The 22,189-nt window shown below is 39.0% G+C and overlaps 1 protein-coding gene across 3 annotated transcripts in view; it reads left to right on the forward strand.

The window, feature by feature from the left end:
• Positions 1–22,179, forward strand: part of DLG3 (discs, large homolog 3 (Drosophila)) — a 163,456-nt gene extending 141,277 nt beyond the window's left edge. Inside the window, exons 4-13 of one of the 3 annotated variants that reach the window (XM_006895966.1) lie at positions 5,437–5,613; positions 5,810–5,885; positions 6,681–6,780; positions 10,298–10,339; positions 13,295–13,345; positions 14,514–14,615; positions 17,564–17,736; positions 18,693–18,802; positions 19,979–20,070; positions 21,578–22,179. In XM_006895966.1, coding sequence (XP_006896028.1) covers positions 5,437–5,613; positions 5,810–5,885; positions 6,681–6,780; positions 10,298–10,339; positions 13,295–13,345; positions 14,514–14,615; positions 17,564–17,736; positions 18,693–18,802; positions 19,979–20,070; positions 21,578–21,684 — 1,030 coding nt within the window. In that variant the 3' untranslated portion in view covers positions 21,685–22,179. Of the gene's footprint in view, positions 1–5,436; positions 5,614–5,809; positions 5,886–6,680; positions 6,781–8,635; positions 8,682–10,297; positions 10,340–13,294; positions 13,346–14,513; positions 14,616–17,563; positions 17,737–18,692; positions 18,803–19,978; positions 20,071–21,577 lie in introns of all 3 variants that reach the window. The other 2 variants (XM_006895964.1, XM_006895965.1) reach the window with 2 other exon arrangements.
• The last annotated feature ends 10 nt before the right edge of the window (positions 22,180–22,189 follow it).

Raw genomic sequence — 22,189 nt, forward strand, 5'->3', positions numbered from 1 at the left:
AATGTTCATTAAAATTAATAAAATTTAATAATAAAAAATAAAATTAAAAAAAGACTCTGCTGCAGCACCACAACTCAAAGGCATCAATTCTTCTGTCATCCTTAGTCAGTGTCTAGCTCTCTGATGCATAGCAAGTAATTGTGAAGACCATGGCCTGGATGAGGCACACCTTAGTGTCTAGTCTGACATTGTTGCTTTTCAGTACTCTGGAGAGGGCCCTGAGAGCAGATTTTCACAGTAAAATGAGTCTTTTGATTTCCTGACATCTGGTGCCAAGAGTGTTGATTGTGGAGGCAAGCAAGCTGTAATTGTTAACAACCTCAATCTCTATTCCATCTATCATGATGTTGCCAATTGGTCTACTGGTGAGATCATAGGGTTGTTGTTGCTGTTGTTAGGTGCTCTCAAGTCGAGGATGACCTATAGAGACCCTATGAACAAAACATATGAACCCTATTCTATCCTTTGACATCCTCACACTTCCTGACACACAGGAACCCATTGCAGCAGTCATTGTGTCAATCCACCTGTCTTCCTCTCCTTCCCTGACCCTTCACCCTTTTTAGCACCATGTTCCTCTTGAAGGAATAGCCAGCCCTCCTAGCAACATGACCAATGTAGGTGAGGCAAAGATTCATGATTCTTGCCTCCAAAGAGCACTCTAGCTGCACCTTCTCCAAGACATATCTGTTCTCTTGGCCATCCATGGGATATTCAGTGCTCTTATCCAACACCACACTCCAGAGGCTTCAATTCATCCTCTGTCATCTTTACTCATTGTCCAGCTCTCAGATGCATAGCAAGTGATCAGAAAGACTAATGCCTTCATAAGATGCATCTTAGTTCTCAAACTGACATCATTACTACTCAATTATTTGGAGAGGTCCCTGACTGCACATTTTCTCAGTGCAATGCATCTCCTTATTTCCTGACTGCTGGTACCAAGTATGTTAATTGTGGATCCAAGCAAGATAAAGTTGTTGACAGTTTTAATCTCCCTTCCATCCATCTTGGTGTTTCCTATTGGTCCAGTGGTAAGAATCTTTGTTTTCTTGACATTGAGATGCAATCCATATTGAAGGATCCATTCTTTGAGCTTTTGCAACAAGTGCTTCAAGTCTTTCTCACTTTCAACAAGCAAGCTTGTGTCATCTGCATAATGCAGGTTATTAATGAGTCTCCCTCCAATTCTGATGCCACATTGCTCTTCACAGAGTCCAGCTTCTTGAATAGTTTGCTCAGCATACAGATTAAATAGGTGTAGAGAGAATACAACCCTGATACACTCCCTTCTCCATTTTACACCATGCAGTGTTCCCCAGCTCTGTTTGCCCAGCAGCCTCCTGACCCAGGTATAGGTTCCTGATGAGCACAATTAAGTGTTCTGGGACTCAGTGTCAATAAGTTCTTTCTGGTACAGTGATTCTATACATTCCTTCCATCTTCTTTTGATGCTTTCTGAGTCATTCAATATATTGCTCATAGCATCTTTCAATATTGTGACTCAAGGCTTAAATTTGTTTTTCAGTTCTTTCAGCTTGAGAAATCCAGAGTGAGTTCTTCCCTTTTTATTCTCCAATTCCAGCTCTCTGAACATTCCATTATAATACTTTATTTTATCTTCTCAAACTGCCCTTTGAAATCTTCTGTTCACCTCTTTTACTTTGGCATGACCTCCATTTCGATTTTTTCTTTCTTTTCTGGTTTTGTAATGAGCTTTTGCTTTCTTCATTAATAATGTCCTTGATATCATCCCACAACTTATCGAGTCTTTGATGTGTTCAATGCTTCAAAAATCAAACTAAGATTATCTTGAAATTCACATGGAAATATTCAAATCATATCTTGATTCCTGTGGACTTACTTTCATTTTCTTTAGCCTCAATTTGAACTTGCATATGAATAATTGATGGTCTGACCCACAGGCTGCCCCTGGCCTAGTTTTGACTGCAAATATTGAGCTTCTCCAGCAATTTCTTCCATAAATATAGTCAATATCAATAGGGTAGGTAGAACAAATTCCAAGTTATTTACATACTGGTTTTTTATAACATGAAGTATATGTCATTTGAAAGATTGATTTTAATATTCCACATGAATGTTCAGCACTGCAAAGATTTTGGGAGGGGGAAGGCAATTAAGTTGGTTACACAAGACCTACTAAATAAATACTAAACTAGACCTTAACTGGACATGACTAGCTGTCTATAGCTAAGCTTCACCATGGCACAGCAGTTAAATGCCTGACTGCTAAGTGAAAGGTCAGTAGTTCAAACCCATCGGTGGCTTTGCAGGATAAAAGACCTGATGGATTTTTCCCCGTAAAGATTGCAGCCTAAAAATTCTTATTGGGCCATTTTAGGTGATAATGGTTACCCATGGCGGACAGTGTTTGTTGGAGCTCCCCAATTAAAACAAGCTTGGAAGTAGGAGTGGCATACACTTTCAAAATAGCTTGCCTCCAAAAACCCTATTAACTTGGAGAAATGATGAAAGTTATACAAGTGTTCAGGTCTTTCGTTCGTAGGGTCATTATGAATCGCCTATGACTTGATGGCTAGGGAATTGACTCAGTGGAAATACAGCTACAATATAGGTAGTTTTGCTATATGTGTTTCCTTCATATTTTTTATAAAACATTGTTGTTGTGTACCATAGAGTCAGAACCGACCCATAGCTGACCCTCCAGCAGGTTTTCAGAGGTAGTTAATTGCATGGGAGGAGATTGCCCATCCTTCTCCAGTGGAGCAGCGAATAGCTTTGAAACACATGCCTTCAGGTTTGCAGTGCAGCTTCTTGCCACTAAGCTACCAGAACTCACAAGTTGAAATTCATCTAACAGAATCCAGATAGACAATACATGACGGATTTATGACTGTAGAATACTGAACAGAAAGGACAACACTTTTTTTATACTGTGATTCTGCTATAGACATAGAAGCCTAGTATTTGAATTTTATATTCTAAACCTTAATTTCCACTGTATGCAACATAACAAAGGGGACGGTTGTGAATTTGGAGGTATATTTAAACCAGAGTTATCTAAGCTTACTCATTTAGGAGATACTGCTGGCTTCAGCTCTGGCAAGCCAATACTTGACCCCAGAGCTCAAGTATTGAGCTCTAGAAACAATTGGAATGCCATAACTTCCTTTTTTGCCTTGTTTGCCAGAAGATTTAGAGCCAAACATGTTCCTCCTCTGGAGGAAAATGGCTCAGGTCAGGTGCTTTGTGTACATATTTCCTCATTTTCTTTTTAATTTACTTTCAAAAAATTATAAAAATAACATACTCACTCATTGTTTAAAAAAAACAACAAAAAACAACCAAGCCTAACAGTACTATTCCCAGTGTTCAGTGGTAACTGCTATCATTCTTGTTGATCTGTGTTTATTTTGTTTTTACTTAGCTTGTTTGTGGTTCTTTTGTGTTTGTTTTTTCTGTGCCATCCTAAAGCATGTATTGGATTGTCACACTAGTGTTTCAAACTTGTAACAATTAAATGCTCCTTTCTCATCTATAAACTCATCCTTATATCTTCTAATTCATTTAAATACCTTCCTTTCCTCTCCAAATTAATTTGTTCTTACTCTGAAATCTATTCTATTATATTTATTTTAACCTTTGAAACTCATAAAATGACATTTAGTATTTCTCATTGTCACTTTAAAATAAAATCTTTATCCTGTATATCTATAGCTGATCGAATACTAATACTTTATTTGCATTAGAAAATTCAGAATTCCTGAAGTAGAAATGTGTTTATATTTTATTTTGTCACTGAGAGAAGTGAGACTAGCTGAGTGGAAGCTCCCTTTTCTACAAGCTTCTGGAAGCTCCCTTTTCTACAAGCTTCTGGAAGCCTCCTTTTCTACTGACTTTTACTTATCCTGACTGCTTTGAGTATATAAATTGAGGGAAGAAAAGGGCTTCTGTCTGAGTTATTTTTCATTTTCAAATAATCTGATAGTGATTTCCTAAAGATTCTATTTCAAGAACATGAAAACCTAGATCGGTATTTTCCTTTCCACAGTTTTACTACATGCTGTATTTCTTTTGAGCATGCACATTGGAAAATAGTGTCTCACTTTACAGCTGCTGTATTGCAGGAGGAAGTCTTTTGGAAGAACCACTGGATATGTGTGAAAATATTTCTGTTAACAGGGAAGGTTAATAAGGTAGCCAAGGCCTATGTTTCAGGTAGGAAAGATCAACTCCTTACTGAAATCACCATCATGTAGCACATGAGGAGAGATTCCACTGGATGCAAAAAAAAAAAAAATAATAGAATCTTGCATCCAGGTGAGTTTGGTTTTTGAGTAGGGAGTTCTAGTGTCAAGTAGTGACTTCACAAGAGTTTGAGTTGGCAATGTAACTGGAAGTAATAAGCTTAGATAACTTTGGTTTAAATATGCCTCCAGATTCACAGCTCCTCCCCTTTGTTTACATTACATATGTGGTCAGATGAATGTTCCTATATTTTTTTTATTTTGTGCTTCTCTATTCTTGAATCTTCAGCAGCTGCTGAATCTGATCTATCAAGGCCTTCAAAATATGCTCCAAACTTTACTTCCAGCTTCATTTACTGTGCCTTTTGTCTAGCTCCAACTAATCTCTTCTTTCCACAAGCCTAGATGGCAATAGATTCCTCCTCACCCATCCTAATCTCCTGGAAGTGAATGAGGAGGAAGTTTATTGAGTGTGTTCTACTTTAGACCTCCAGCTTGTGTCTAGAAAAGAGGAGATATGGAATACTATGCTGCATTGAAATACAAGGAACTCATGAAATATTATACAAAATGGGAGACCCTGGAGGACACTATGCTGAGTGAAATATCTCAGTCACAAAAGGACAAATACTGCACAGTGCCACTGTTGTAAAGCTGGTCTAACATCAGAGTTGGGAGGAAACTAAGAGGGGATAAATTATGTATACTGCATTGAAAAAGATGAGGGAGAGAACTGTTTAAGAGGAATATATGATTAGGTATTATTGTCATGACAAGAATCCAGAATGAAAGCTGCATAGTGGAATGGACTTGGGGACCAGAGTGGGCATGGGCATGGGGGAATTGTATAACAATGAAATTTTTTTTTTTTACTTTTCAAAGAGAAAAGCGAACTGAGGGGGAGGGGTGGGCAGGGAGGAAAGTGTGCAACAATGAATGAATGGAAATCTGAAGTCTCTGTAAACTTTAATATAAAAAATAAAATAAGAAATAAAGAGAGGAGAAAGGACTACTAAGACTTCCCTTATTCCTTTTTGTTAGGAGATTGGGATATTTACAACGAAGGAAAATTCCTTCTAATTTGTTGTTAGGTAGTTATGTCTGTGCTGCTTGGACTGACCTTCCTCTACTATCAGTGTTCAGACTATTGGTTTCCTTGGCATTTGGGGATGGGATGATAATTTTTATTATTCGTTTTGTGTTTCAGAGCCCTGTTTGATTATGACCGGACTCGGGACAGCTGCCTGCCAAGTCAGGGACTCAGCTTCTCTTATGGTGACATTCTACATGTCATTAATGCCTCTGATGATGAATGGTGGCAGGCAAGATTGGTGACCCCACATGGAGAAAGTGAGCAAATTGGTGTAATCCCTAGTAAGAAGAGGTGAGTTATGATTAACATAAAAGAGACTATTCTTGCCACTTCCTTCTTGAGAACAGCATATGTGCCTTATATATTTTTGGTAGAAAGTTTGTGTTCAGGACATAGGTTAGAATAAATGAATCAAAGAGTGCTTTTGTGCTTGCCACAACCCACTGCTGAGACCAGTAACAGGACTTTTTTTCTGATTTGAAAACAGGGTGGAAAAGAAAGAGCGAGCTCGATTGAAAACGGTGAAGTTCCATGCCAGAACAGGGATGATTGAGTCTAACAGGGTAAGTGAGGATTCCCAAGGTCAGCTAGTATATGTAGAGGGATTCAGCTTGCAGTTCTGGCTGAATTTTAAGAGAACTCGGAAACACAAAAAGAGAATCTTCTTTTCAAATAGCCGTCTCTGTCCTAGAAGAATATTAACTGTTTTAAAAAAGATGAAAGGGAACACTTTCAAATACATGGTTTGTCTGTAGCCTTTCTCTATGAATAGCTGGCTGGCTTTTGATGATGTTTGGAAGGTGGATTATCTGGAAGTCTGATTTACTTGGGTTAAGTGAAACAACTTGTGGATGTCTGGCTTTAGACACCTTTTTGAGTGTATAACTTAACTATATAACTTGGCTTCATCATTCAGTGGAAAACAATCCCCAGAGCTCCCACCTCATTTCAGATAAAGTGAGACATGAGGTATCTCTCCGTTCACTCTTTTTCTCTTCTAAGGTTCACAGACCAAAGACTTTCCAGACTGATATAGGAATAAATGACTCTGTTTGTCAGTGGCACCTTAGGGCATTTATTCAGAAGGCTATAGTGACACTTGTTCTTTAAGAAGTATCAATGAGTGCTGTGAGTCTGAATTAGGTAGAAACTTCTTACATCCATACAACATTTTTTTGTGAACATAATGTTTTTCTCTTGCATCAATGTTCGTTTAATCTCATAGACTCCATTTGTGAGAGATGACTTTTATTTAGCTCACCATTGTCTTCATTTTAGTTTTTCTTGCATGCTTTAAAATCCATTGTTCTGTTTTTTCCCCTTCTGTCCTTCCCCTCCATCTTCATGTTCTTTCACAGTCGATCAAAACGAAACGTAAAAAGAGTTTGCACCTCTCTCGAAAGTTTCCATTTTACAAGAGCAGAGAAAATATGGCCCAGGAAAGCAGCATACAGGAACGTAAGTAGCAGCAGAGTACAAAGAGCACACAATTCACCTCCCTGTCTTCTTTCTCATTTGCATCATCTCTTATGAGAAGAGTGAGTGAATCTGTGTGTGTCAATGTATGCATGCATATGCATAAGTGATCTGTTATTTACAGAGAGTCAGGGTAGAAATTGGTTTGTCCAGGGAAATGTTGAGTCTCATTTGCCCAACTCCTCACTCAAAATTATTTCTGGAGGCTCTGACGTGGAACTTGTTCACGGGCCAGGCTACCAGGAACCTGGGAGAGTTGGAAGTGCCAGACTGAGTTCTTCTATTGGGATAATGAACTATTTTCTGATTGTTCACTTTAGAAAAATGGTTTAGAAAGAGAATAAGGTGTAAGCCTCAGTGTTGTTTTCTTGGCTTCTTTGTCTTGTGTTTTTCTTAATTTCACTCATCTGTGTCAAGAGAAGAGCTTTTTCTTCCTTGGACACCTGAATTTAGAAATACTTCTTGAATTACTTGCATGATGGCCACACAATTCTCAACAGACTTACTGTCATACTAGAATTAATTGCAAAGCCATTTTTCAAAATAAAATCCTTCCTACGTAAATGAATTAACACGAAAAATATGTTGCTCAAGTTTCTAAATAAAGATTTATTGATAACATACAGCTGGTTTATTAGAAAAGGGCATAAAGGTGAGCAGATTTTTTTAATTAATTTTAATGAAAGTTTACAGAGACTTAGGGATCACATATCCCTTTTAAACAGTTAAGGTGAGCTAAATTTTAAGAACTAATTTAGTGCAGCTAAATCTTACTCAGAAATTAACTGCTCTGACCTTAACCTTAAACATTTGGTTGAGCTGGTAAAATATTTTTCATTAGCTGCATTATGAACTGTAAGCATCTCTCATTTACCAGTGACTCTTTGACCTTACATGGGGGAGTTCGGAGTGTTTTGGAGTCCTGAGCTGTTAAACTTGCAGAAGACTAACAAATTCTGATAAGAAATATACTTTCTGTAGGCTAATTTGATAGATAGTCTTGGTATATGTAGCCCATTGATGTTTAGGATGATACCTGGTTAGAGACAAAAGTGATGATTCTTAAATCCTGGGTAGCTCAGTAAAGAGCAGCAGATGAAGTTAGTTCTGCTTTTGAGCAATAGAACACAATTTGAGACAGAATCCTAAGTGATTTCACTCTAGTACATCAGCCGAGTAAAAAATACTCCATACAGAGCCCAACCTTATGAGGTATTTGCTGATCAATAACCCGGGTATGCTATGGGAAGTGTGCCTGTTGGATGACAGAATTGAAACTGCTATATTTATTCTCCAGAAGCTGAACCAATCTCCTGAGTGCTGTACAACTCTGGTCAGTTGTGAAGGCTACACCTTAGATTGCATGAAGGTTTCCTTAAGGGACAGAATAAATTAGTGTTGAGTGAGAGCTTCTTGGGCTGTTGATAATAGTCTGCCTACCTATCATACATAGATGTTTTGTTCCTGTGAGGGAACAAATGATTTCAAGGACAAGGGAAAAACTTGGCTTCTACAATTCCAAATTTAGCAGGTTTTCTAAACCGTTGAATGTCACTGGACTGTCCTGTAGGCTATAGAGCACTTCAGAAAGGTAGTCTACTCCAAGTACCTCCAGTAACAAATTGAGCAGCATGAAGTCCGTTATCTTGCCTCATCTACGATTTTATTTCTTAGTAAAGTTCTTAAAATTACTATAGTCATAGGTCTTCATAGTATTTCATAATTCTGTCACTAATGCTTACCTGGCTCTGTATTCTCCCTTCCCTTGTCTTTTTTTCTATTTCTTCTTTTCTCCCCTCCCTCTCTTCTTTTCTATCCTCGCTGTCTGTGAAATCAGGACTTCCCTGGGTTAAGTGACGATTATTATGGAGCAAAAAATCCGAGTAAGTCAAAGTTAAACACCATTAAATATGTTTCTGGCATGAACTGAAATATTAGGGGTGGAGGTAGGGAGATATGGTTGATGGTGAGGGGTGAGGGGAGGGTAGTGTAGATTAAAACTTTGATGCTACAGCAGGAAGAAGTATCTATGGTTTTAAAATGTCATACTTTTGCTGAATCCCTGGCACCCTAATAAAACCTAATCATTCATGTCTTTGTTTCCTTTTTGGACATTTAAATGGTAAGGACATATCTTGGTGTCCCACTTGAGAAGTGTTACTCCAAGAGTGACCATTCAATTAATTTCTAGACTGCTTTGATGTAAGGGCTACCGGCTAGCTGTTATTCTTCTTCCAGTGATAACACTTAATGAGTGGGTTTAGGAATTATGGCTGTTACCATCTCAATTACTGGGAACAACCTACATCAGTAACATTTATGAACATGTCCCTCTAGTGCCTTATCTTGGATGAACTCTGACTGGCCTTTATTATGAAAAATAATCCTAGAGTAGAAAATGATGGAATATTGATTATGGGGCTCTAATGTCCTTGCTGTGCAGAGATGTACATGCAAGCATCCAGGTTAGATAGGTTCTTTCAGCATATACTCTCCTTCATTATATAACAAAGGTGTGAAAGTAAGGATTTCCTCATGACATCAACCTGAAGATTGCTCAGGAACTAGTTATGTATGGCAACTCAATGATTTCTACCTGGGGGACCATAGCATATCGTGATCTAGGACAGTATTGTCTTGGCTGAAACAAGCACTGTCTCTATCCATAGTGCATATGTCCATGTCTCATCTTCATAAGCCTGTCTTTTTGTAAGATGTGGCCTTTGTGCCACACTATCTCTTGAGAGTGCCAGCTCCTCTGCTTGCACTTTCTCTACCCACACACTTACTCTAAAAGAAGGAGACTGTTTTATCCTCCAAGTGTTCTTGTTTGTTTGTTGTCTTTGTGGGGGTTTTTGTTGTTGTTGTTGTTGGGGTTTTTTTATACGTATATTTTATGATGGATGGAAGAGCATCCCTTCAACTCACTATCACTCCCACCCTTAACCAATCCAAGCCTACCTTCTTGGTAGTGGAAGCAAGATGGATGTTGGCTCCTACCAAATAGCCAAAGCTTTGCTTTCTAGCCAAGCTTTCTTTTCTGGTGGTTCATCGCTACTTAGTCTCTTAGTTCTGACACTTTATACATATTCTTTACTTAAAGAGCTCTGTCTGGGCAGGAAGTTTCAGGGCAGTTTTGTATCCAGACTTTATGTTATCACTGCCTTTTATTTCCTATTGTTAGCTTGAGATATAAATTTAGGAATAGAATTTGAAAATTATCCAAGTTCTCAAATGAAGAAGATGAGCTGAAGATGGTGAGATTTGATGTCTTTAAGTAGGAATTTGCAAGATACAGGGTTCTGGGGACAAGTAAAAGGTGACAAGTAAGAGGTTCAGGATTAGAGCTGTGCCTCCGAGTTGGTACCCTGGATATGAATGCCTCCTATTGCTTGATTTGGTTGGCAGTTTGATGTTTCCCACCGTAGCATTTGAGTTTTGTCCTATGTGTGATTTTTCAGTGGTTCTGAATTGGAGTTTCTTTGTTGTTGGCTTGCAGAGGGAGTGACATGCAACACCAGTGACAGCGAAAGCAGTTCCAGTAAGTGTGTGCCATTCACCTCATGTTGTATAGTTCTAGTCATTCTCATTTTAGCACTGTAGATGGATTGTTTCTATTCAGAGGCTAGTGCTTCTTTTAGCCAGATACACTTTGAGATCCTAGAAATGCTATGGTTAGTTCATTCTTATGAGATAAAATTTACCTTGTGGATTAAAGGAGAGTATGAGAGACTGGCATTTCTGGCCAGAACTTGACTTAAAAGTATATCTGGGGCCCTTGGACTAAATTACTGTCAAGAGCACTGTGGAACATGTTGTTGGTAGGTGCCATCAATTTGTGTACACTTGTAGTGACCCTGTGAGCAACAGATCTGAACCCTGTCCTATCCTGTGCCATTCTCACAATCTTTGAGGAGCATAGGTGCTCACAATTTTACAGACTTGTTCAGAGGCCAGAAGAAAACTGGCTTTTGTTGGGTATTACCCTGAATCTGCCTTTCTAAGGCTCTAGGAACTAGGTAAAGGCTTGGAATCCCTGGGTGCTACCAATAATTGACTTTACAAACCTACTCAGAAGCACCTTGGAAGACAGACCTGGTAATCTACATTTGAAAGGTCATAGTCTTGAAAGCCTAGTGGAGCAGTTCCAATTCTCATTCATGGGTTTACCATGAGTCAGAATCATCTTGATGACAACTAATAACATCCTTTCAGCAACCTTTTAGCTGGGTTAAGTGATCAAAGAATCGCCAACGGTTCCTTTGAAGATTAGTGATCAGACTAGAAAAGCCACAATTCAAGTCTCCTGATCTTTGGAAGCTGTCACTTCTCAGTAGTTGTGGTGGCTAGAGGCCAGTGTAAAATCTTCACAGGAATAAACTCACAAGAAGCCTTTTAACAAGCATCTTGTGGCTTGATGCAGACATTACTGTTTCTGCTAGTACCACTCTCAAAACACTTTGGAACCTGCCACTGTTTTAAGAAAGTTCATTATTGCTAGGCTTTATGGATCTCTGTCATGAGAGAGAACTCAACACTGCTATCAAAGGGTACTGGGAACCTTAAACACCTCCCCACCCCTCCATCCATGTGTCATTTTCTAGATGCTTCCCCTAGTGCTATTTTTTTTTATCTTAAAAAGGTAACTAAGATTAGGCTAGATCTGCATGAGTGCCTGACTTTGCTAGAGATAAGAGGATCAGATAGTGTATCTTGCAGCTTCCCTTTGGTTCTTACCAGAATAGGAGAGCAACTGAAGACAATTGAACTATTCCTAATCCTAAACTAAGCCTGCATGACTTTGTCCATTTTTCTTGTTTTGAATTAGATAAAGAATTTACTCAAGGATAAAGAAAACTATATCTTTATACTCTCAAATAACTTAATATTTTCTCAGATCAGAGAAGCAAGATATTAGAAAAGATATCAAATCCACCAAGTTGTGTGATGTAAGCACTAGAGCAAATACAATTTCAAAATAGGTAGAGATGTCTTGGAAAATTAAAAATTAAGTCTATTATTGCATTATTAATAAGATTCTTATTAGTGTGAAAGATTATTGGTAGAGGCAATAGGAGCAAATTTGACAAAGTTGTATGGGTAATGAAGTACAGAGAATGTGTAATGAAGATTCACTTTAGTTGATAACTAAGGATGACAGAAATAGATTAGGACTAGATTATGAAACATTTAGATCATTTTAATTCAAACTGAGGATAAGCAGAAAGGTGAAGGTCTAATAATGTTGTTGTGTTGAGTACCACCGAGTCAGAACCAACCTAAAGCTGACCATTCAGTGGGTTTTCAGAGGCTATTAATTGCACTATAAGAGATGGCCATCCTTCTTCCATGAAGCAGCTGGTGGATTCAAACCATGTGCCTTCGGGATTGCAGTGGAGTTTCTTATCACTTGGCTTCCAGAGCTCCCTATGTCTAATAATAAAGGCAACATTTTATTGATACTTTTTTGCCACTGAAATTCAGAATGAATTAAGTAAATAATATACTGATGTTGTTGTTGTTATGTGCCGTCGAGTCATTTGCAACTCATAGCGACCCTATGTACAACAGCCCTAAACCGTGCTCTATCCTGTGCCAATCTCATTGCCCCTGACACACCCATCCCGAGTACCCCAGTCACTGAATCAATCCACCTCATAGAGGGTCTTCCCCTCCTGCGCTGTCCCTCTACTCTACCCAGCATGATGTCCCTCTCCAAAGACCTGTCTCTCCTTACATGTCCAAAGTATGTCAGGCGAAGCCCCAGAATCCTTGCCTCCAAGGAGCAGACTGGTTTAACCCTCTCTAGGATGAATCTGTTTGTTTTCTTGGCAGTCCATGGTACATTCAGTACTCTTCTCCAGCACCACAGCTCAAAGGCGTCAATTCTCCTTCTATCCTCCCTAGTCATTGTCCAACTCTCTGATGCATAACAAGTGATTGCAAAAACCATGGCCTGTATCAGGCGCACCTTAGTCTCCTGGTGTGAGCTGAAGAATTGCACTTGGATAAGAATTAGTATGACTACATATTAATTTCAAAAGTAGATCTGTTTAAAAAAAGTAGATCTGTTATAGTTATCTTTATGATGTATCTTTGACATTTGTAAGAAATATTTTATATAATTAACAGGAGTGATCTTATTTACCATGCTACTGACAAATATTAAACTATTTTGTTAATAAATTTACTGTTTTAAAACTATATAATGAAATAACACACACAAAGAACTGTTGCTAAGAAACTGGAGAGTTTTTTAGTGGAGGGTTTTTGGTCCCTGGGTTATGTCCCTTTACTCAACTGAAAAAGTGTATTTTGCCTCCAGAGGCAGTGCTTTCTCACCAAATGGAAAGCATCAAGGACAATGGAGTAGTTGTCAGTGGCACTTGATAAGGTTGTTTTCTGGCAGAGGTAGGTGTTGGGTAAATGTTGTAGGGAGATGAGGATGCAGAGAAGCAGATCATAAAATACTAACTTTCTCCCTTTTTTGTTGTAGAAGGACAAGAGGATGCTATTTTGTCATATGAGCCAGTGACTCGGCAAGAAAGTAAGCCCTTTTCTGAGAGTCTTGCCTTTATGTTAGTTTCCTAGTCAGTGAGGCTCAACACAGTGGTTGACTGTAGAAGCAGAGAAAAGACCCTAGAAGAGTAGATATGCATATCTAGGGCTGGGTTCTTCCTGCTTCTTCTTAGTATTTTAGGGAAGGCTCTTCAGTGTGTACCTCTCATTATACTTTTTGTTTGTTCCAGGAGTATTTTGAAAAGGAAAGTACAGATTTATTAGGAGGATAAAAGTCTACTTCTATGGGTATAACTGCTGCTCAAAGACAGATCCTGATTCTTTCTTTCAGTTGTAGTTCTTTTTCAGTTCAGCTATTGATTTCAATAAAAAAATTTACCCTGAATATTTTGGTGAGTGTCTTGGTTTCCTAATGCTGACTTAACAAAAATACCACAAATTTGTGGCTTTAAAGAACAGAAATGTATTGGCCCTAAGAAAAGATCCCTTCTTATCAGTATATAAATGTATATGTATGATATATATGTGTGTGTGTGTATATATATATATACATATATATATATAATATTTACATAACTACTGCTGTGGAGTCAATTCTGATGCATGGCGACCTTCTCCTGGGTTTCTAAGGCTATAAATCTTTACAGGAGGAGACTGCTCATCTTTCTCTTGTGGAACAACTATTGGATTAAAATAACTGACTTTTCAGCTGGTGGCCCAACTTATAATGCAGTATGCAACCAGGGCTCCTTTCTTCCTTGACAGTCTTAGGTTTGTAGAAGTCCCTCAACATGGTCTCCTCCTCTGTGTGTGTCTCTGCTTCTATTCCTCTGTTTAAAATACTACTCGGAAATTATTAAGTTTATATTCCACCCTACTCGATATGTATTCATTAACATAACAAAAACCTCTATATTTCCAAATAAGCTTATACTCAGAGATACAGGGTTTACAACTTCAACATCTTTTTTGGGTGACAGAATAATTAACTAGAGGAATTTCAGACTTGCCTCTAATTAAAATCTGATTGTAAGATCTCTTTAAGGTATTGGTAAGCCTTAAATTCCAGTTAAAAGTCAGAAAAAGACCATGGATGCTTCACCCTATCCGAGTTGTGACTCCAGGCTGACTCTGAAATAGAGCAGGCTGTCTAGTGAAAAAGCTCTGTTCATTATTTCAACACTCTTCCTCTCCAGTTCACTATGCCAGGCCTGTGATCATCTTGGGCCCAATGAAGGACCGACTTAATGATGACCTGATCTCTGAATTCCCACATAAATTTGGATCCTGTGTGCCACGTAAGAGTCCAAGAAGGCTTTGGGAATGGGACATTGATGCCTTGGGAAATTGTTGCTTTGATGTTTTATGGAAAATTTCCAAGATCAGATTTTAGGTCAGTAATGTAACAGGGGTATATCTAATGCCTTGGAAAAAGGCAATGTTGTTGTTGATTGCTGTCGAGTCAAGCACAACTTATAGCAACCCTATGAACAAAAGACCTCAAGCCTTTCTATAACTATCATCATTTATCAAAGTTCATAGAGTTTCCAGAGGCATATTGTTTAGAAAGTAGATGCCACTCCTGTTTTATTCTGGGAAAAGGCAATAAAGATTTCTAAAAAGCTAATTTAGTTAGGACTAAGATATTAGGTTTGGTTACGTATTCTCTTAGAGAGAAGAATGAGTGGTGATAGTTTGGTGGTGATGGTTGTTATGTGCTGTCGAGTAGCTTGCGACCCATAGTGACCCTATGTACAACAGCGCTGAACCCTGCCTTATCCTGAGTCAGTCTCGCTAACTCCAACACACCAACCTCCAATGACGCAGTCACTGTATCAAATCCATCTCATCCAGGGGCTTCCTCTCCTGTGCTGTCCCTCTACCCTTCCAAGCAAGATGTCCTTCTCCAAAGACTAGTCTCTTGTGGCCATGTGCCCAAAGTATGTAGGACAGAGCTTCAAAATCCTAGCCTTCAAGGAGAAATTTGATTTCACCCTCTCCAAGACAGATCTATTTGCTTTCATAGCAGTCCATGGTATGTTCAAAACTCTTCTCCAGCACCACAATTCGAAGGCATCAATTCTTCTGTCATCCTTTGTCATTGTCTAACTCTCTGAAGCATAACAAGTAATTGTGAAGACCATGGCCTGGATTAGGCACACCTTAGTCTCAAGACTGACATCATTGCTTTTCAGTACTCTGGAGAGGTTCCTGACAGCAGATTCTCCCAATGCAATATGTCTTTTGATTGCCTGGTTGCTGGCACCAAGAGTGTTGATTGTGGAACTGAGCAAGCTGTAACTGTTAACAACCTCAGTGTCTTCTCCATCTATCATGGTGCTGCCAATTGGACCAGTGATGAGAATCTTTGTCTTCTTGATGGTGAGCTTCAATCTATATTGAAGACTACAGTTCTTGACCTTCTGCAGCAAGCGTTTCAAGTCTTCTTCAGTTTGAGTAGGCAAGGTTGTGTCATCTGCATAACAAAGGTTGTTGATGAGTCTTCTTCCAATCCTGATACCATATTCCTCCTCTTAAAGCCCTGCTTCCCAAATGATCTGTCCTGCATATATTTTGAAACATGCAATGTTTCCCTACTCTGTTCTGAGGACTGCTTCATGGTCCAAGTATAGGTTTTGCATAAGCACAATCAAGTGTTCTGGGATTGCCATTTTCTTCAAGGTTAGCCACAATTTGTTGTTATCCACACAGTCAAATGCCTTTGCATAGTCAATGAAACATAGATAGATATTCCTCTGGTACTCTTTGCTATCTGCCAAGATCCATCTGATATATAATGTCTCTAGTGCCAGAGCCTCTTCTAAACCCAGCTTGTTTTTCTGATAGACCATCAACTACTCATATGCAAGTTCAAATTAAAGCTAAAGAAGGTTAAATCTTATCCACAGGAATAAAAATTTGATCTTGAGTCTATCACCCCTGAATTTAAAAACCAACTCAGGAATTAGTTCAAGGCCTTGAACACTAATGAAAGAAAACCAGATAAGCTATGGGAAGATATCAAGAAATATCATTCATGAAGAATGCAAAAAGTAATTACAAAGAAGGAAGAAGAAGAAAAGACCAAAATGGATCTCAGCCAAAGCAGAGATGAAATCAGGAAGATAAGGAGCTGAATAGACTTCAAAGGACAGCATCTGAAGACAAAGCAAACTATTATAATGAAATGTGCAAGGACCTGGAGTCAGAAAATCAAAAGGGCTGAACTTGCTCAGCATTTCTTAAGCTGAAAGAACTGATGAACAAATTCAAGCCATGAGTTGCAATGCTTTAGAATACTATGGGCAGATTATTGAATGATTCAGGAAACATTAAAAGAAGAGTATACAGAGTCACTGTACCAAAAAGAATTAGCTGACGCAGAAGAATTTCGAGAAACAATATAGGATCAAGAGGCAATGGTCGGGAGCTCTGGTGGCCTAGTGGCAAGAAGCTGCACTGCAATCCCAGAGGTGTGTGGTTTGAATACACCAGATGCTCTGCTGGAAAAGGAGAGACAGTCTCCTCCTATACCAGTCAGATCTGATTTGATGGTACACACACACACACACACGAATAAAAGATTTTTTTTAAAAAAAAAAGAGGCAATGGTGATGAAGGAGGAAGTTCAGGCTGCTCTGAAGAACTTGGCAAAAAAAAAATCTCTGGGAACTGATGGAATACCAACTGATGTATTTCAACAAACAGATGCTGTCCTGTATGTGCTCACCAAGTTGTGCCAAGAAATCTGGAGGACAACTACTTGAACCACTGACTGGAAGAGATCCATTTTTATTCCCATTCCAAAAAAGTTGATCCAACAGAGTGTGGAAATTATAGAAAATCACACACTAGCAAAATTCTGCTGAAGATTACCCAGAAATGACTGGAACAGTACATTGATAGTTGGGTATGATTGGAAAATTGTGAACCCTTGGCCAAAGTCATCCAGATGTGACTGGGTAAAAACGTTTTTAAGTTCACTTGCTTAACATACCAAATTTGGTATGTTTTCTTAGTCTTTGGCTCAAAAACCTCACCTTCTTGGTCCGGTTTAAGGTGAAGCAAAGAGTTATCTTGTATGGGAAACCTGGAAAAGAAGTAGGGAAGATGAACTTCTTTCTCACTCTACTTATCTAGAATGTTAGAGTGACCATGTGACTGAAAAGAAGATAGGAATCAATCAGCTATTTTACATGGAGCAGATCTTGTCCTTGGGCTGTCTAGCATTTCTTTCTTCCCCCAGATACTACCCGACCTCGGCGTGATAATGAGGTAGATGGACAAGACTATCACTTTGTGGTATCCCGAGAACAAATGGAGAAGGATATTCAGGATAACAAGTTCATTGAGGCAGGCCAATTCAATGATAATCTCTATGGGACCAGCATTCAGTCAGTTCGGGCTGTTGCAGAGAGAGTAAGTAGAGAGTCTGGCTTAAATAAACCTCATAGGGAAGATATAAATGTTCACATTGAAATCCCACTTGAATCCTCATCTTCTAAACAGGACCTACTAAATGGTACTTCTGACAAAGCCATGCCAATTCTGAGTATTCCTAGTCCTTTAATGAAAGTGTCTGCCTTTTTCATTCAACTTGCCCCAGAATTTTGCGTACTAGGGAATAAGTATGCAAAATTCTGGGGCGAGTTCCTGCAAATGTGGCTCATCTTGCTCAGAAGCAATACTCTCAAACTCAATTGCCATGGAGTCAGAACTAATTCATAGCTGACCCTTCAGTGGCTTTCTGAGACTGTAAATTACAAGGGAGATTGCCCATCTTTCTCCTGTGTATCTCTTGGTGGATTCAAATCACCAGAGATTTTCATTAACTTTTAGGCTTCAGGCAGGGCCTTTGAGTTAACTGTGAAACTCCCTATGGACTAGGCTACTTTCTGGCTGTTTTTGTTAGGAGCCATTGAGTCAAGTACACATAGCCACCCTATGAACTCTAAACTCAGTCCTATCCTGTGCCATCCTCCCAATCTCTGGCACAGTCCAGCACATTGCTGTAGTCACTGTGTTAATCAACTTGGTTGAGGGTCTTCCTCTCAACTGTCCATCTACCTTTCAGAGCATGATGTCCCTCTCCAAGAAATAACCTCTCCTAGCAACATGCCCAAGTATGTGAGATAAAGCTTTATCATCCTTGCCTCTAAGGAGCACTCTGGCTTGCACCTTCTCCAAGACATATGTTTGTTCTTTTGACAGTCCACAGGCTATTCAGTTCTCTGGCTATCTCAAGGTTAAGAACATCTGGTGCACTAGGTGGCCCTGGGCTCCCTTACAATGGATGTTTGGAATGCCAGTGGATATCTGCTTGGAGTTGAGTGATCAAGGATTCGGTGGGGCTGATACAGTCTTTGCTTTTTCAGGGCAAGCACTGCATCTTAGATGTTTCGGGCAATGCTATCAAGAGGCTGCAGCAAGCACACCTTTACCCCATTGCCATTTTCGTCAAGCCCAAATCCATTGAAGCACTTATGTAAGTATTTGCTGAGACAAATTATCAACTAGGATGGGGATCTAGAAACAAAATAGAGAATAAACTGAATTGTAGATAGGAGTGGGACCCAAGAAAAATTTGGAGGAAAGTGTGCAACTCAATATTTTTTTATCTAACTGCATGCATACAAGCACATATGTATACATATAATGTGTCTGTCTGGTAACTTATCTGTTTTATTTAAAAAATTATTTTCTATTGATTTGCTTACAAAGTTTGTATACATTGTGTTTCACACAATCCTTCATTCACCTTGTGTTTCATACAGTCATTCCCATTCATTATGTTTTATAAAATTAATCACCATTATGCCTACCATTACCCTATCTTTCCAGATCCTTGCTGGACCTTTTCTATTTCCTTTACCCCCTCTTCTCTCCACCCACCAATTTGTGCAACCCTATGATTTCTCCCTTGCCCATCTTTACCCCTGTGCTCCCCCAATCCCCCACTTGGATCCTCATATACATTTTACTAGTTATTTCTCTACTTCTAAAATAATGTTCCTATGCAATATTTGTCCTTATGACCCTGAGTTAGTTCACTCAGCATAATGTTCTCCAGTCCCTCCCACGTTATGTGGTAATTTTCTAAACAATTGCTCCTGAATGTTGCATAATATTCCCTCATGTGAATGTACTACAATTTCTCAGTACATTTGATTGTGTTCAGACATTTGGGCTGTTTCCATGGTCTTGTGATGGTGAATAATGCTGCTCTGAGCCTTGGTGTACAGATCTCCATTTGTGTCTCAGTTCTAGTTTCCTCAGGGTATATTCCTAGCAATGAAATAGCTGAGTCATACAGAATTTCACGTTCAGCTTTTTGAGGAAATGCCAAACTACCTTTCAGAGTGATTGTACCATTTTACAATCCCGTCAACATTGTATGAGAGTTCCTATCTCTCTGCATCCTCTCCAACATTTATGCAACTCAGTTTTGATCACTGCATATTTCTTCTGTTTTGAGTACCTGTCCATTTATTCCTAGTTGGACTTCTGGTGCTGGAAGGCTTTAAGAAGGATACGCAAATGAGCCACTGCTGCTCTGTGAGAGAGAAACTAAGAAAATTTTCAGGGAGCTTTGAACAATCTTTTGTCTTATAATAAAGAATCTAGTTTAATACCACTTCTTTTCTGTGTCTATCTTTGAAAGGGAAATGAACCGACGGCAGACATATGAACAAGCAAATAAGATCTATGACAAAGCAATGAAACTGGAGCAAGAGTTTGGAGAATACTTTACAGGTGAGAATTCCTACTGCCCAGTAACATGGCAACAACTTTGTATCTATTTCTTTAACTATCTCAAAAGAGGTTTAGACACCTTGCAAAGTATTTCTGGATATTCTTGAATACAAGCCTTGCCAGATGACTCAAGTTCTCTCTATTCAGCCTTAACACTTCAGACAGTTTGTAATAGACACCACTACCAGCAGCAAAAGTTGTATTGCTTTATTAGTTTTTGTCTCCTTGTCCCTAACTAAATTATATTGTTGTTATTTAGTGCCATCAAGTCGAGCATGACTCATAGTGAACCTGTGAGCAAAGAATCTGAACCCTCTTCTATAACTATTATCATTTCTCTAATGTTCATAGAGTTTCCAAAGGCATGTTGCTTAAGAAGTGATGCCAATCCTGCTTCCAAGCCTGTCTTAATCTGGGAGCTCCTCCAAACACTGTCTACCATGGGTAAACCTTATGGCATTTGACACACCAGTGGCACAGCATTCAATATCGTAGCACACCCAAGTTACCTCAGTACAGCAAACTGGCAGACCAGTGCTGTACCACTTAGGAGAATGTTCTTCCCAAACACAACTAACATCAGACCTGAGGGCCCAACCAGCTTTTAAATACAAAGGCCAGCACACCTGGTCATGATTGACTTAAACAAGAGGCTTCCAGCCCACAGCTGATTGTTAGCTAAGACCAGTAAATCCAATCAGCCCACACACAATTGTGTGTGTGAAAACCAATCAGTTTACACCTGACTTTCAACTAAAACAAGAGGCCACCAGAATCCAACTGCTTCACACATGAGCCTCCAAACTAACTAGAATATAGTCTCTTTATATTGCCTTATTTTTCCTTTTCCTCAGTTTCCCCACCCTAATCCAGTACTTTACCTCGCATGTTTTAGGTGCTGAATTTGTTGTTTGATGATGATTCTTTTGTGTGGTGCTCAGGTTGTCTATAACCATGCATGTATGCATGTATGTAGTTATATTGTTACCTACTTTTGGGGTTCAGTTCCTAAAAGCTTAGGGAGACATCTGTGTAATATATTCTTTGCCTTTTATAGTGACACATATGTACAGATTGGTACTGAATAAATTCTAATTCATAGTGCTGCTAGTTTAAGCAGGGCAAGAATTTATAAATATACTCTCGTATTTTGAGTCTTTGGAGTTTATTTTACTGTTGGTATCTGCTGCCAACTTTGTAGTAGCCAAGAGGAACATGAAATACAAGGTCTGGCGTATAATGGGTGCTCAGTAAACATGTTTTCTATTTATGGCTAGTCAGTTTTACTGTCTCTCAGCAAATTGTCTTCAAGCTCTAGGCTTGGAGCTCTAGCCAGTTTTCCTTACTGCTCTAAACTAAGAGACTAGCTAATCAAAACCACAGTTCTGTGAGTGTATTCATCATTTCTTTGTGATGAATTATAGAATTGTTGAGAAAAGCAGAATTGCCATGTTTTGGAGATATGTTGTGGACCACAGTAATAACTTTGTTTTCCTCTTTACTTTAGCCATTGTACAGGGTGACTCGCTGGAAGAGATTTATAACAAAATCAAACAAATCATTGAGGACCAGTCTGGGCACTGCATTTGGGTCCCATCCCCTGAAAAACTCTGAAGAATTCCCTCCAACCATTCTCTTGTGAACAGAAGAAATCAAGTCCCTCTTCCCTCCTTCTTCATTCCTGTCCCCATGAGAAGAACAAAGGACTACTGTTCTTGTCCCCTTTTTTTAGATATGTCAAAAAAATGAGTTTTCTAGTCCTGTTCTGTTCTTTTCTTCAATTTTTGTTTTGTTTGAGTTTATTGGGAGGGGGGAATGTTGCCATCTCACTAATCATGTGACTATGCCCATTCCTGCATGGACCTTTCCCAAACCCTAGCACAAGTGCAAATCCATCAGAATCACTGTTTTCTTAAAAATCAAACAGAAGCAAAGAGAAGAGGGGAGGACTGATGGATAGAAATTCTGGACAGCTACATGGATTGTGAAATGAGCTATATTGCACAACATAATGTGATACCCCTGGAACATTTCTGTATATCTGTACTGCTGTCTTGCAGCTCTGAACAATGCAACATAATGGCAAATGAAAGTATTTTGTGTGTGTGTGTGTGTGTGT

Source organism: Elephantulus edwardii, unplaced genomic scaffold (genome assembly GCF_000299155.1).
Source record: "Elephantulus edwardii isolate Elephantulus edwardi_28Jun2011 unplaced genomic scaffold, EleEdw1.0 scaffold00178, whole genome shotgun sequence".
Lineage (NCBI taxonomy): Eukaryota > Metazoa > Chordata > Mammalia > Macroscelidea > Macroscelididae > Elephantulus > Elephantulus edwardii.